At 42.0% G+C, this 14085-nt stretch overlaps 1 protein-coding gene across 1 annotated transcript in view; it reads left to right on the top strand.

Annotated features, from left to right (window-relative positions):
* INSR (insulin receptor) overlaps positions 1 to 14085 on the top strand; it is a 61520-nt gene that overhangs the window by 3934 nt on the left and 43501 nt on the right. The window contains exon 2 of the mRNA XM_026067108.1: positions 8426 to 8977. Within this exon, the coding sequence (XP_025922893.1) occupies positions 8437 to 8977 (541 nt within the window). The 5' untranslated portion in view covers positions 8426 to 8436. The remainder of the gene's footprint in view (positions 1 to 8425; positions 8978 to 14085) is intronic.

Consider the following 14085-nt stretch of genomic DNA (forward strand, 5'->3'; position numbering starts at 1 on the left):
TGCCCGTTTTGCCGTGGTATTTACTGCTCCGGCACGTTTTGAGCCTCCGGCTGAACCGGGCTTTAAAACCGCTGGGCACGGGGAGGGAATAATCCTGCAATCGGTGCCCGGTGGCTGCGCTGTACGAAGGAGGGGGCCGGGAGCCGGGCTCGGCTGCGAGGACGGGCACGTCCCCGCCGTCCCCTGCCGCTCCTCCTCGGGGCCACTTTGCAACTAGCCCCGTCGCAGAAAGGCTCCTCGGCGCCCCGAGGCTTCGAGTTAGGAGGTCTCGTCACCAGCCGCACACCTGCTCCTAGGGGGGCTTTCCAGCCCGCAGGTAGCAAAGCGGGCAGAAGCCGGGCGGCGGGGATCCGTGTTGAAGCGAAGGCTTGGAAAACGTCCCTACAAAACAGGGACATAGAAACGTGTGTTGGAGGCGGCAAACTCGTTAAATTCGTGGCTGAGGTTAAGATTAGCCTTGTGAGCTGTTTTGATAGGTTTTGTCGCATGAACTTGCTTAAGRAATTGTTCTGGTTAGCTTCTGTTTTGAATTTTGGATAATGTTTACAGATTTTTATTTTTTATTTTTTTTTAACAAAAAGAAAATATTTATTTAAAGAGGACTGGACACTGAAGCTCTCTATCCCATAGCTGCTACCTGATAGTTTTCCCACTGGAAAAGGCAATAGCAAGCAAGTAGGTTAGAGCCCGGACATTGCAATGGTGGGCTCTTGAAATGTGTATAATATTGAGGGAATAAAGCAGGACATGCCTTTCAGGCAGCTTCCCCCCCCCCAGTCTACCAAGTTACGTATTTAAAAGATACCCAATTTYTTCTTCATGCATGCTTTTACATTAGAAGACTTGAAAAAGACTAGTGATAAGTTTTTAATCTAGGAGGTTAAGCTGTAGCTGGCAAGCATGTACAAACCTGTCCCTCTCCAACAGAGAAATGTAGAAGATAATTGGCATATAGCACTAATAAATAAGTATAAAATAACTAGTCTAGTGGCTCCAAATTTGAAAACACTATTATCACTACTACATTCAATCTTCTTTTATCATATTCTGCTCTTTGGGTGGTAAGTGTGTTTATGACCGTAAATGCTTAATCTTTGCTGCATTTACCATGTGGTAGGAAAGTATGCTTTACAATTTATGGATGGAGAAACAGGAGTGATGCACAAGATGTCAAAGCCTGTGGCAAAGTCTGGGGTGGAATGTTTTTATGTTGTTCATGTAGTGCAAATACTTCTCAAAGTATTTTACAGCTTGTTTGGAATATGAGGTCCCTAATTCAAAAGGTTTTCAGGCACTTAGCTTTCATTTTCTACTCCATTTTCTGAGACTGCTTAGATCCCACTGCACTACCATGTGGATCGAAAACAACACGCTGATGTGAAGGCCTACATCAGAGTGGCTTGAAGGGTAAATGCATGTACAGTAGTTGCGTAAGCAAACAAGTTGTTCCCTGAGCAACGGAACTAATGAAGTCTGCTTTCTTCGAGATTTGTGTCCTGCGTTCTGCGCAAACACGCACCCTGATAATGCTGCTCTCCAGGGACAATATTCCCCAGTCTCTAACTGTAGCGTTCGTTTCCTGTGCCTTCCTCCTCCGTTTGCTTCTTTTAGACCATGCTATAGTTCCTCTCGTGTCCCGTAAGAGGCTAGGCAAAAGCAGCAAATAGTATGAACAATTTTGAGCTGTGCATGCAGATGGGACAGCAGGCAAGCTGGATGGATGGATGGTTGGAGTTCACACTTCAAGCTTTTCTTGATGGAGACTCTGAATTTTTCTTCCTTTCCCACCCCTAGTTTCTGTGAGTCTCTTAGGAACATGATACRTGTGAGAACTCTCCGTTTACATTGGACTGAAATTAGTTGGCGTCTTCAGAAGCTGTTGAGAGGGGTAAAAGCAGGGGTTAAGAAAATGAGAGCTGACATGCACACAAAACGAAGATGCATGTATCTTGTTTTGTGAGGAAAAACAGCTTTTTTGTTTTTTACCACTGTGTAAACACAGCGCAACTTCATGAAATCTCACACGTGACTCGTGCATGTCATTCATTAGCTGTGGTGTTTAGAGTGGGATTTACCTCACCTAGTTTTAGGCATCTACCAATTGAGCAAATTACTTTGGGCTCCTTTTGTAGCTGGTAGAGAACTCATCAATATAGTCAGAAGAGTTTAGAGGCAATTCCTCCCCTCCTAAACCATTCGCTTATGTTTGGTCACTGTACTTGTTTTCCAGTGACTGTTGATGACAGTGGGAGTCGAACTTCTAGCTGAGATGTAGGTACCTAAATTAGGGACAAATTGGGACAAAATCCACTTCTTACTCTTGTGATAATGTTCTTTTAAAATAATCTGCTTCTAAATTATGATTTCTGTCTCATACAGATTTTTTTTTTTTTGTGCTCATAAACTCATTAAGAAACTGTGGCCCCTTTTCCCATCTCAACTCTTTATTAATTTTTAATGTTGAGAGACTCAGCCTAGAATGAGATTTTGCTCCCAGGAGTTTAAAGTAGAAAGAGTAACTGCAACGGGGCAGGGCTGTATCAAAACTAGGCAACGGGTCTGTCTGGTGGCTATCCCAGCGTGACCTCTGGATGTTTGAGAGAGAAGTACAGTACGTTAACTGTCGCTGTGAATAGTTTGTAAAACCCATGTGCTTTCTGGAGGTCAATTTTGGGGTGACTGTCTCGGGGAATATAAGTTATGTTGATATTGGCAACATATCAAATCTGTTCCTGCTCCCTTTGCAGTAAGCAGGATCTTAAGGTCTGTTAGTACTGACTTCCATTCCCCTAATTGATCTCCCATGGTCCCGGGATGCTCTTACTTCACTGCCTTTTATCTTTGCATGGAAAACATAGCAGTAGAAATCTTATTTTTTCTGTTACTGTTTTGATTTTAACATGGGGAGCCTAATGGTATAGCAAACCACGTTTGAGGAGAAGTCACAGAATTCAGTGGGGCTTTGTAGGCTAGGTTGTGAGGGTACATATGCTTTTGGCATTAAAGAAAGCAGTCTCCACGACAGGTTTGCCCTTAGTTCAGCACCGATCTCTTGACTAGTGGAAGATAACAGCCATCTGAGATGGTATCTGAGCAGGCCAGAGGTTTATAAACAGACTCACTTTTAAATGCATATCCGAATTTGCTTCATTGCTCAGATCTAGATGGCTGAGGTGGAAAATCGAAGTTTAAAAATAAGTTTTTCACAATTAGATATTTTCCTGTTCACTAAACTAGTGTTGCAGTAGGCTGGAAACTGCCTTACTGTCCCTTCTACCAACCTGTCACTTAACTGCTGAGGCACGGTAACATCCAGTTATCCCCAAAAACACTTGAAAGCCCTTTTTCCAATTGCCTAATATCACTTCTAAAAGTCAGCATTAGATAGAATTACAAAGCTTTTGAGTTGATCAAAGTGAGTGTCATTTTTCTTCAATAATTCATTTATTCAAGTGGGCAGTGACCACTTAACCACTGGCTAATTCAACATTTTTTTTTAAATCTAGAATGGTTTGTGATCTTTGTGTGCGGTGCTGCGGTATCCTCCTGCTCTTGACCGTTAGAGAGCCAGAGCTTTGAAGTAGCGAATCATTAAGGTTTGGTATCCAAGCAATTTACTATAAACAAGGCTTAAGTTCCAGATATTCCCCCGCTTAGACTGTATCTTGAAAAGTAACCTCTGACATCAGATCTAGTTTCTTCATTCAGTACTTTAAGGTTGTTACCAAACTAGTTTGTTCAAGAGACTTGGCCTCTTGGATTGGATTGTTTTGTTTGTTTTGKTTTGGTTTTTTTGGTTCGTTTGCTCTAAAAAGCATGCCTTGCAACTTTTTTCTTGGGGGTCTGATGAAACAAGTCTATAATGTTTTGTTTGTTTGTTTTTCCCAAGTTACTTTGAATAGCTCAGGAACTAGGGATGTAGTGTTTCCTCTCTGACGGTGTAACGTTGTATTCCTGCTCCTGGTGAAGTTTAGCGGAGATTTTGCCTCTCTTTTGAACAGGAATAGTTTGGGGCCTACTACTAGAGAATCAATCTGAGGTTTTTCTTTTCCTGAAAGCTGTTTTCTGTATTTTTGAAAACAGATTGTCTTACTTAAAATTGACTTCTCAACTTTGGTCTCTTTCTTCTGGACCAAACCTGACTAGCCTTCATACTGAATCGCTACATAATTCCCCTGTCCCCGCAGAAGAAGTACTATTGAGCAAAGCTGTGGAAAAACACTTATTACTTTGCTTAAAACTGCTTTTTGTTGTCTTGGTAACAGTATATTTATGGGGTGACTTGAACAGCTACTGCATGAATAGAAGATGCAAACTGCTGAAGAGAATTCAAAAGCAGGAAACGACTCAGATCCCTACAACAGAAAAGCACATTTTATCAGATATTCCTAACTTGATCTCCTTGGTCCTTGAAGTGGTAAAAAAGAAACTCAGATACTGTGGTGATATTTATCACTTAAAAGCTAAACTAAAATGGAATATGAAAAATAATTCTTAAGTGTGATTTTTCTCCAGATATGTAAAAATCTGGATAAATCCCTTTAATCTTATTTTTTAGATTTACAGTTATGGTAGTTTGTGCCTTTTATTCAGCTGTTTATTACAGCAGCAAACCTCTAATTTGTTCTAAATGCTGCGCACGTTTCTATACAATGCTAGTATTGCAGCATTTGAGCACTTTCCATTAAAAGGATTTGTGCAGTAGCTCCCAGTATTGGAATTTCCTAAACATAGCAGACAATGTACCAGTTTATTACATTGCTATTGCTCGGCTTTAAAAGCAGCAAAGTTTGAATAACTAAGGTCAGCTCCTTGTTTGCCAGGGCGTGTGGAATCTCCTGTCTGGCCGGCGCCGACAGCGCTGCTTACAAGTAATGCTTTCTCTGAGAGTTTAGAATTGGCCAAAAATACAAAAATAGTTCTAGAAGGCAAACTGAACTGACAGCTTGTGGATGTGTACTTCCAGCTCCCGTGGATTTATTTGATTATTTAACTCTTCAAAATGCTTTGCTGCTTACTCGCAAGCATCACCTGTCTTTTTTTAGGTTCAGTTTTAACTAACTGTTCTTCAACGCACCTCGTGAAAACATTTGGCTGTCGTAGCCTTTGGCTACCTTCTCTGTGAACTGCGGCGGGGGGATATATTTCGGGATAGGGGAAGCTGAAGGTGAGGGAGGCTTATACCCTGCATGGACGCTTAGATTTTTGCGTTTTTGGAAGAGGGAAGAAAATTTTTGAACGACTTTCTGGCCGATTGAACCAGGAGCAGCAGTACTTGCTGCATTTGTGAGCTTTGCAAGCCAGCAGCGATGCGGATCGGATTCATGAGCAGTTCGGTAATCTGGCTTCTTTTGAGTATCTAGAAAAGTGGTGAGTGCCGTGAACTCGGGGGAGGCAGAGGATCAGCTTGTTGCTGGATAAAAGCGGTGAACGCTCTCCAAGAAGCCTTTTGGGACATGTATCCTTTTCTCGGCCAAATGGGATAACAGCTTGTTCTGGTGCTTGGTGTCCCGCTTGTGGTGCCTGCAGCTTCCCACCCAGGAAACCTCCTTCGGACTGGGTCCCTCAGCTCCGTTCCTGGCTGATGGGGCTGTTCTCGCGGCCCGTAGCGCAGCCACAGCACAGCACGCGGAGGGCGGCATCTTCACTGTGTCGAACCTGGCAGTTCTCTTCACCGGTCCTCAAGGTTTTGGTGTCCCCTCCTTCCAGAGGGCTCAGCTCTCAGAAGAGCAGGGCGATCTCTGGGGGTTGGGGGCCGGCTCGTGGCCAGTCGAGAACTTCTAGTTGAGATGATGAAAGACTYGGATAGTTGTGCTTAGTGTAGAGATGCATCTTGTGGTTTTGAGCTGCAATAAAAGCCTAGAGCTTTTATTTTTGGAAGTAATTCRTCTGTAGAGTTGAGTTGTGTTTTTTTTTGTTTTGTTCTTTAGTTTTCAGTTTTCTTAAGGTTAGCTGTATACATTCAAATTACTCTAGATAGTACTTTATGCTGTGGTATAGCACTTGGTCCTGGGTGGCACCTTAGCTTGCTGTATGTTACCTGGGTACTCAGCAGTTATTAAGAACCAGGAAGGTGGATTTTCTATTACCAGGTAGTTTTAGCTGCATCAGTGACTTGTACATTGAATTTCAATATTTGTTGAGTTTTATTTGTCCTGCTGTTGTTTCTSCTTTCCCAAAGAAACCATTGGCATAAAGGCAGGATTTTATTTATGTGTTTTGATAATTGTAATTAATAATGTGTACAAATTCTTTTTTGATTTTTGACTTTAATAGAGAAGAGTCTCCTATGTGATGAGACACACAAGTCTTTCAGTAAGAAATAACTTGAGGGAAAGTCTCCCTACCTTTGCTCTTTCCTGGTTTGCGTATGACCGGGAATTATTTTTTCCTTCTGTAAAACTTCTGTAGGTTTGTTGAAGTTTTTCAGTTTGTCACCAGCTGATCAGCAGTGATGCTGCTCCCACTGATTGCTGCTTTTTGATCGAGTGTTGTGCCATCCTTGTCCTCGTCAGAAGCTGTAGCAAAGTCATAGGGAAGTTAATAGCTTCTCAGCCCAGGCAGTTTGTTAAATTCAGAGTAACACACAAATGTGTTCCGATTTTAATTGATACTAGAAAAAAATGAGCCTTGTTCCAATGAACAAATTTCTTCGAGGCTTTGCCTTCTGCCCTGCCCACCATGCTCTCAAGTTAAGAGGCACAAACAGTCTTCCTAGATACTGTTGAGCAAAATGTGGTAACTGGTTTGAAATTTTCAGCTCTTGCTGAAAGACCTGTGTAATGGGGTCTGCCCTGTCATACACTTGCTTCCTTGGTAATACCTATCTTAACTGTTTAAAATAAATATTAAAAGAACTTCTTTAACTGCATTTGTTGTGCTCCCGTTTTTTTTATCACATGGTTGGGACGTGCAGCAAGGCAGCTTTTTGGCTGACTTCCACTTTGGTTGCAGTTTTTCACAGGGCAAAGAGGTTACTGCTAGTTGGTCATCAGATTTTCTTTGCCACTTTAAAAGAAAAATACTTTTTTTTTTTCCGATGCACTGTGTGCATTAACTTTTTCTTCCAGAAAGCAATTTATGAAACGACTTGTATATAGTGCCAAAAAATCCTGTTGGGCAATAACATTGCTCTGAATCCTGTATTAGTGTTGCCAAATTTATTTTTTTTATTGCAGTTAAGTGAATTTTTGAATAATCATTAAGACGTTTGCATCCGACTTATTTCTGTACCACACAGCATGGTATGTGTAAAACTGTGAGGAGTCAGATAATCGTAAATACCGAACGTCTGTCTGTACATCAGTTTTGTAAGGTTTGGTTGCTGGATGATTTCTTGAAGCTGTGATACGGTGATTTTGTAGTCAGTGAAGTTTACACAGAGTGACGCAAGACGAAAGGTGTTGTGCTTTCAGCTCCCGGGGGRCTCCCCTCTCTCTCTCTGGTTCAAGCTTTCCTAGTCTTGTCCTGTGCCCCCGGATCACCAGCCAGGCTTCCCTTTCTGCAGGGATTCCCTTACGGCTTGAGGCTTCTTTGAAGTCTGGTTTGAAGGGCTGTGGCTGGGGCTTCCGTGGTGTCGCACAGGCCCAGTGCTCTAGATTTCATTCTTGACTTCTTACCCRTGTTTAGAATAAACACTTGTTTCCAGTCCAAGCTTTTTTCTTTCTGTTCCTGGCTTTGCTGGTGTCTGGATTCATATTATTCTGTTTACTTTCTAATTTGCGCTGGATGGAATTGTTCACTTTGCCAGTTCTTTCTCCGGGTTGTTGGTTCTACTCAATGAATTGCCTCAATATTTAAGGCAGGGAGGTTTCCAGCCTTTAGAATATAGTAACAAAACCCCTCTAATCTGAAAAGAATGCTTCGGGCAATAATTATTAATGCGGTAAATTATTTCTGTCAGTAAAGTCTGAGCAAGAGTATAGGCTGTACTCTTTCATGTGTGTATTTCCAGGGTTTTTTCTTCTCTTCTGGAGTACTACCATTTCCTATCTTCCCCTCCCTGCAACCATTCTAAATTACTCCCTCTAATCCACTGGCATTAATTGCACAATCTGAGATGAGGTAGGTGTGTCGCTGGCAACTATCTAAAGAAAACACTCTGTTGCATAGACGCATCTTACTTTTGTGAATGCCAAGTGACATCTAAAGACTGGTGTTACAGCTCCAGTCGTGATAGAAGTAATACCCAGAAACTCAAGATGGCAGAAAAAAATTGTGAAATACTCTGTCTTATTTTGTAATCATATATCAGGGAGCGTTCCCAACAGTGTGTTTCCTAACGCTTGCAGCCTGCTTTATTGAAAAGAGCCTAGCCGTGTATTCTGAACATTGCTATATACTGTGGTATGATTGGAAAAATATGTGTATCTAGAAAACTAAAGCAATTACCTTAAAAATATAATAATTGTTCTTTGCCTTCCAGTTTGCAGAAGCATGGACATTCGCAACAATCTGACCCGGCTGAATATGCTTGAGAACTGCACTGTGATTGAGGGCCACTTGCAAATATTGCTGATGTTTAAAACCAAGCCTGAAGATTTCCGTGAGCTCAGCTTTCCTAAACTGACTATGATTACAGACTACTTGCTTCTTTTTCGTGTGTATGGCCTAGAGAGTTTAAAGGGACTTTTCCCTAACCTCACTGTGATTCGAGGAACTCATCTATTTTTTAACTATGCGCTAGTCATTTTTGAGATGGTTCACTTGAAGGAGATTGGCCTCTATAACCTGATGAACATAACTCGAGGTGCTGTGCGGATCGAGAAGAACAACGAACTGTGTTACTTGTCCACGATTGACTGGTCAAGGATTTTGGATTCTGTCGAAGATAATTACATCGTTGCCAACAAGGATGACAAAGAAGAGTGTGGAGACGTGTGTCCAGGAACTGTGAAAGGGAAAAGCAACTGTCCGCCTACTGTAATAAACGGCATTTTCATTGAACGCTGCTGGACCCATGATCGCTGCCAGAGAGGTAGGTCTGCAGAATGAAATACGCTGATTATAGTTTTGTTGTCTGTTTTTAACCTATCAGATCTATTGAAGGGTTAATTTATACCTATTAACTGCTGCCTTTTAAACACAGATTCCTTCTCCCCTCAAGCAAAGCTCACAATTGACAGCAGGAGGGTGAGGGCAAGAAGGAAGGGGAGGCCCTCTGGAATTAGGCTGTTATAGCAGTTCTTCCACCTATGTGAATACTGTATCCAAAACCATTTGTGTTTGATTTCTCTAGAAAGTTAGGGACTGCCTACAGCTCACAAGCTTAACAGACTGTGGGTGTAACCAGTATCTTATATAATAGTTAAAGTGGTACTAGTAACTCTGACAAGGCTTTGGTATAAGCTTAAAAGTCCAGTTTGAGTGAAAGTGTGTAKCAGGCTGAAAGAGAGCAGAGCCGGGGGAAAGTCTTTATGGAATACACCCAACTCCAGAAGGGTGCGTTTCCCTTTCTATTGAAATCTTCATTCCATAAAAAGAAGGCGCAAGACGTGAGTGAGTGAGCAATATTTGCACAGAGTAAGAAGCTGGAAGCCAAGTCAGACTCAAAGAAAAGGGACGGGGGAAACACTAGAGGAGAACTTGGAGAGGGATTGCCCGTGGCAGGAGTCGTGGGGAGGGTGAAGTAAACAGCCGTTCAGGCTGGGGTCTTGGTTCAGAGCTGAAGGTGTGTTCAGGAAGGTTGGTGCTATTGTAAGCCTGGAACTCCAATTCTTAAATGGTATTCGAGTTGCTTTTAATTTCTTCCAGGCTTGTTTTTTTAACCTTGTAACTAAAAATCTGACCTTAAGTTTAATTTTAATATATATTTACCTTGATTTATGTTATATCTGACTGATGGGGAGCAACTGAGGTGGAACTGACACATTTAGAGTTGTCTGGCTTTCTGGAGGTAGTGCATCCAAATGAAGTAGTGTGTCCTAAGATGAAACTAGGAAACTTGCGGGCTGGGGAGAATTTCTTGCCAAGCTTTAAAGGGCACCTCTGAGTGCTAAGTGCCAAATTGGAGAAGAAGTTCCTAGCAGTATGCATAAACTAATGAAATTAATGTGGTTTCCCCTCTGCTGCTACTCACCTCAAATTGTCTGGCTTTCTTTTTAAGAAAGTGGCTATTTTGTATTGCCAGAAGAAGAGGGTATGAGCATGAACTTGCAAACATATGTGTATGCCTTTCTTAAAATGAAAAGGAAGGTTATAGAGCATTTTAATTTCTAAATTCTTCTGGTGTACAGTTATCGGCACTGAAACTTGGTTTCTTATGCGTTCTTGTTTTGTGTTTTCTATTATTTAATAGGGAATGAGATCTAATTGAAACTTCTTCTGTGGCTAGACCCTTCGTAGTGTCTCATGCCTGCAGGCTTTCTGTGGCTGTGCTACAGTGGGTGGATTGTATGGTTTCTCTCCTTCATATGACTGCCTATTTCCATGAAACATGTATGAATGTAAAATTTTACCAGAGGGGCAGAAATCTCAGGTCCTGAGCCTCTCATCCAAATTCAGCTGAATTTTTTGGAGGATACCCATGCATTATCACACACTAACTTAGCTTAGTTACTTAAGAAAGCCAAGCTAAACACGCCCATTGGATTGCTTTTGAAATCATTCAACTGGAATTAGTATACAAAAGCTTTCATTTGGTTTTCTCTTTTCCTTTTACAAGATTTAGAGAAGCAGTGCTCTTAGACTTTGGCTGTAATCGATATGCATCTTCAAAAACACACACTCGACAAGTCTTATTTTTACTAATTTGTCTTTGTTTTGAATGGTAAGATTTGTACTTTTATTGGTAGTCGGTGTTCTCACCGAGATGGAATTTGTTATGTTTTGCCTTGTGACACCTGCCTGCATGCCTCATGACTTATTTTAACTGGTTTTGATTAGTATTAAGTGGTGAAACTTTTAACATAGGTGCACACTAATAACTATGGTGGAGATTAAGTGACATTTATTTAGTGAATCCGTTAGTGGAAGAACTGTCGTCTTTGTTCTTGTGCCAGCCCTAACGTATTCTTAGCGTGTGTAATTGTTTTGTCAAGATTACCGTAAGCTTGTGTGAGTTGTACTTTGGCTTTCCCTTGCCTGAAGAGCCTCGTAGCAGTTCCCAGTGCTGAGGGCACTAATGTYGTGACATCTTTCCCTCTGCGTTTTTGCAGTTTGTCGGGGAATCTCCAGCAGCTACCGCTGTCTCGTTGAGCGTGCTGTGGGCTCCCTGCTTGCTGGGTTTAAGTATCCTGCACTCTTGAGTTTAGCCCTTTTAACCAATACAGGGATGAAATGTAGCGATTTCATCATACCTTTCTAAGAGCAAGTTTGTTTTGGKTTTGTTTGTTTGTTTTTTACAAAAGTTGATGTTTGTATCCTTAGTTGATTCATAACACTTAGTGCAGAATCTCCTTTTTGCTGTTTTGCTTCGCTGGCCGGGAAGTTGTTGCTGTCTAAACCCCGAAGGCTGCCTAGATAGCACTGCTGCCTTGAGACCAACTGGCCAAATGTGRCTGTTTGCTGTTTTGTCTATTGGAAAAAAGACTCTCAGAACACTTAAATCCTGATTGTTTTGATGTTGCAGAATGTGTGTCAGCTCACAGAGAAAGGTCAAAGGTGCCAGACTTTCCCAGCCCGGCAGGCTGCGAGTCTCGCTGGAGAAACTTGGGTCAGCGGGAAGCTTGAGAAAGCGCACGAGGAAGGCGGAGGGACGGGCGAGCGCCGAAAAGCCTCGTGCTGCTGGGGAGGGAGAGGGTAGCGGTGGGGACCGGAGTGGGGTCCCCAACAACCCCGTCCTTCCTGTGCCTGCTCCCCACAGTCGCTTCATGTATGTCATCTCTGTCGGGATGCCACGCTCGTCCTGAGGATGCTCCTCTGGTATTTCTTTATTTTAATCGGTCCAAATATCCCTGTTAACTCCGTAACTAACTTTTGGTTACAGCATGTAATTATCTTTGAGGCACACATCCAAGTCTCTGAATCATACTTGCAGCTATAACTCTAGCCCAGAAATTTTTCTTTTAGTGATAACGTGTTCAAGACGACAAAGTAAAGGATTTTTCTTACTGAGGTTAGAGCTAAGGTTGTGCATGAGACGGGCTGTGCGGAACTGAAATGGACTGTGGGCAGCTGCACACTGGAAACAACAACTGCAATATTGAGGAATCTGTGTTCGAGTGCAGAGATGTGTAGGTGGATATCGCATAGATTAAGATTGGTCAGGATGTATTTCCTCAACTGAAGTTTTCTTTTATTTTTTTTCTAAATTGTAAATTACTCGTGTAGGTGTGAAAAGCAAGTCGTTCAGTTAAGGCCAACTTAAATTATCTTACATTTGGGGTAAGAAGGGAGGGGGGCAATGTGCAATCTGTTTGGAATTTGGGTCAAGCCTTATGCTGTTTGTGGCAGCTAAGTGCTGTGCCTGTTTGGGAGGTTTTGTACCCTTTCAGCTCACACTTTTATAAGGCTTTTTTTTAAATACTCATTTTCATTACCATAAAAATACAGTTCTTAGTTCAGTGCAACATGTTCGTACAGAGAGTGTCTTTGCTGAAGAATTCAGACAACAAAAATGCTGGAAATGCCACGTCCTAGACCTCAGTTTAGATCTGCCAAACATGATTTTCGTATTTTGCATTTTTTTCCACATGACTTTTTTTTTTTATGCAATAAAAATGTTATATGTCTGTCACTCCACTTGAGGAAGAAACAATTCCCTGTAAAATAGGATTTCCTGCCAATTCTCTTTTCAGTCAGTCTTCTCTGTACGTACATACTCTGAGGCAGCCTGATGTTTTTGATGGCCTCTTTGTAAAGGCTCTTCAGCCTTTTAGTTGCATATTGAGTCATCTGGAGGTGGGGAAAGGTAATAGGAAGGAAAAGTGGAATGGCCAAATAAAAATGTGCAGGGAAACAGTCTGTAATATTAGACAGTCCCTTGTGAATATTGAAAGGCTGCATTCCTGGATTGTAAGGATGGATATCTGGAATATGAGTTTAATTCCTTAGAGAATAGGATGAAATTCAAGTTCTCCTATTCATCTAGAATGAAACCGTTGCAGGATGCTGTTCTTGATCTTGGGACTTCAGCCAGCCAGAAGTTTGAATTATTTAACGCTGTTGGCTGTTTCAGGCTTGTAGATACACTCTTTCTTCGAACTGTGTCTTGCTTTGTGCAGTAAAAACAAAAGATGCGTGTCTCAGTCAGTACATCTAGAATTTATTGCAAAGTTACAGCCCCATTAAAAGAAAGCAGAAGGTATCTGAAACCTCCTGGGCCAACTGGAGAACTAGCTGATAAAATGGTGTAGGCAGAAGGGGGGGCAGTCTGGTATAATTGGCATGCAAAGGAGGTGCTAAAGGAAGGTATAGTGTCAAAGTAATGATTTTTGTCCTTTTTTTACGGTTGTATAGCAAGCAGGACTGGAGAATCGAGCTTGTCTCTTAATTTTCTTGTGACCCATTCAGGGAAAACAAAGGGACAGGCGGGGGACAGGTGAGGGCCTGAAGAGTTGCTTCAGTAGCTTGCTTGCGTTTCCGAGCATGAGCAACGCAGCAAAGCACCTGCAAAAACATTGCTCAGCCTGAAGTGCTTTTAAACTGCTGTGAAATGGAACTGAGTGGTTTTAAAGAGACCGGTGCCAGAAGAAATCCTGCGACCAGGAACATCTTCAAGGCAGGTTTGAATAACAAAGTTCAGAGGTGTGTGTGGGAAACGTTTTGTGATGTTTACTTAGGTAGAAATATTACTTAGCAACAGCTTCCTGTAATTTTTATGTGCTGGGAATTTCTGTAACCATAAGCTTAGTTTTATTACCTTTGTATGGGAAAGGGGTCTTGAAGCACCGAACAGACTTAGGCAACCTCAAGGGCAAGATATTTTTAAAGCTTCAAACACAAAGAAATTTTTCCAGTTGCTACCACATGAAGTGGAAGTGCTCTTTTTATTTAGAGATTTGATAAGAACTGCTCCCCCCCCCCAGCTCTAACAAATGCCAGATGGAAGCTGACACCCGATAATCTCGCGGGGGCGTCTGTTTGAACCTTGCCAAGCGGCAGCTTTATTGAGTGCGTGCAGCACTCGTGGCTGGGGCTATTGYG

This window comes from Apteryx rowi, unplaced genomic scaffold, assembly GCF_003343035.1.
Source record: "Apteryx rowi isolate R43461 unplaced genomic scaffold, aptRow1 scaffold_254, whole genome shotgun sequence".
Classification (NCBI taxonomy): Eukaryota; Metazoa; Chordata; class Aves; order Apterygiformes; family Apterygidae; genus Apteryx; species Apteryx rowi.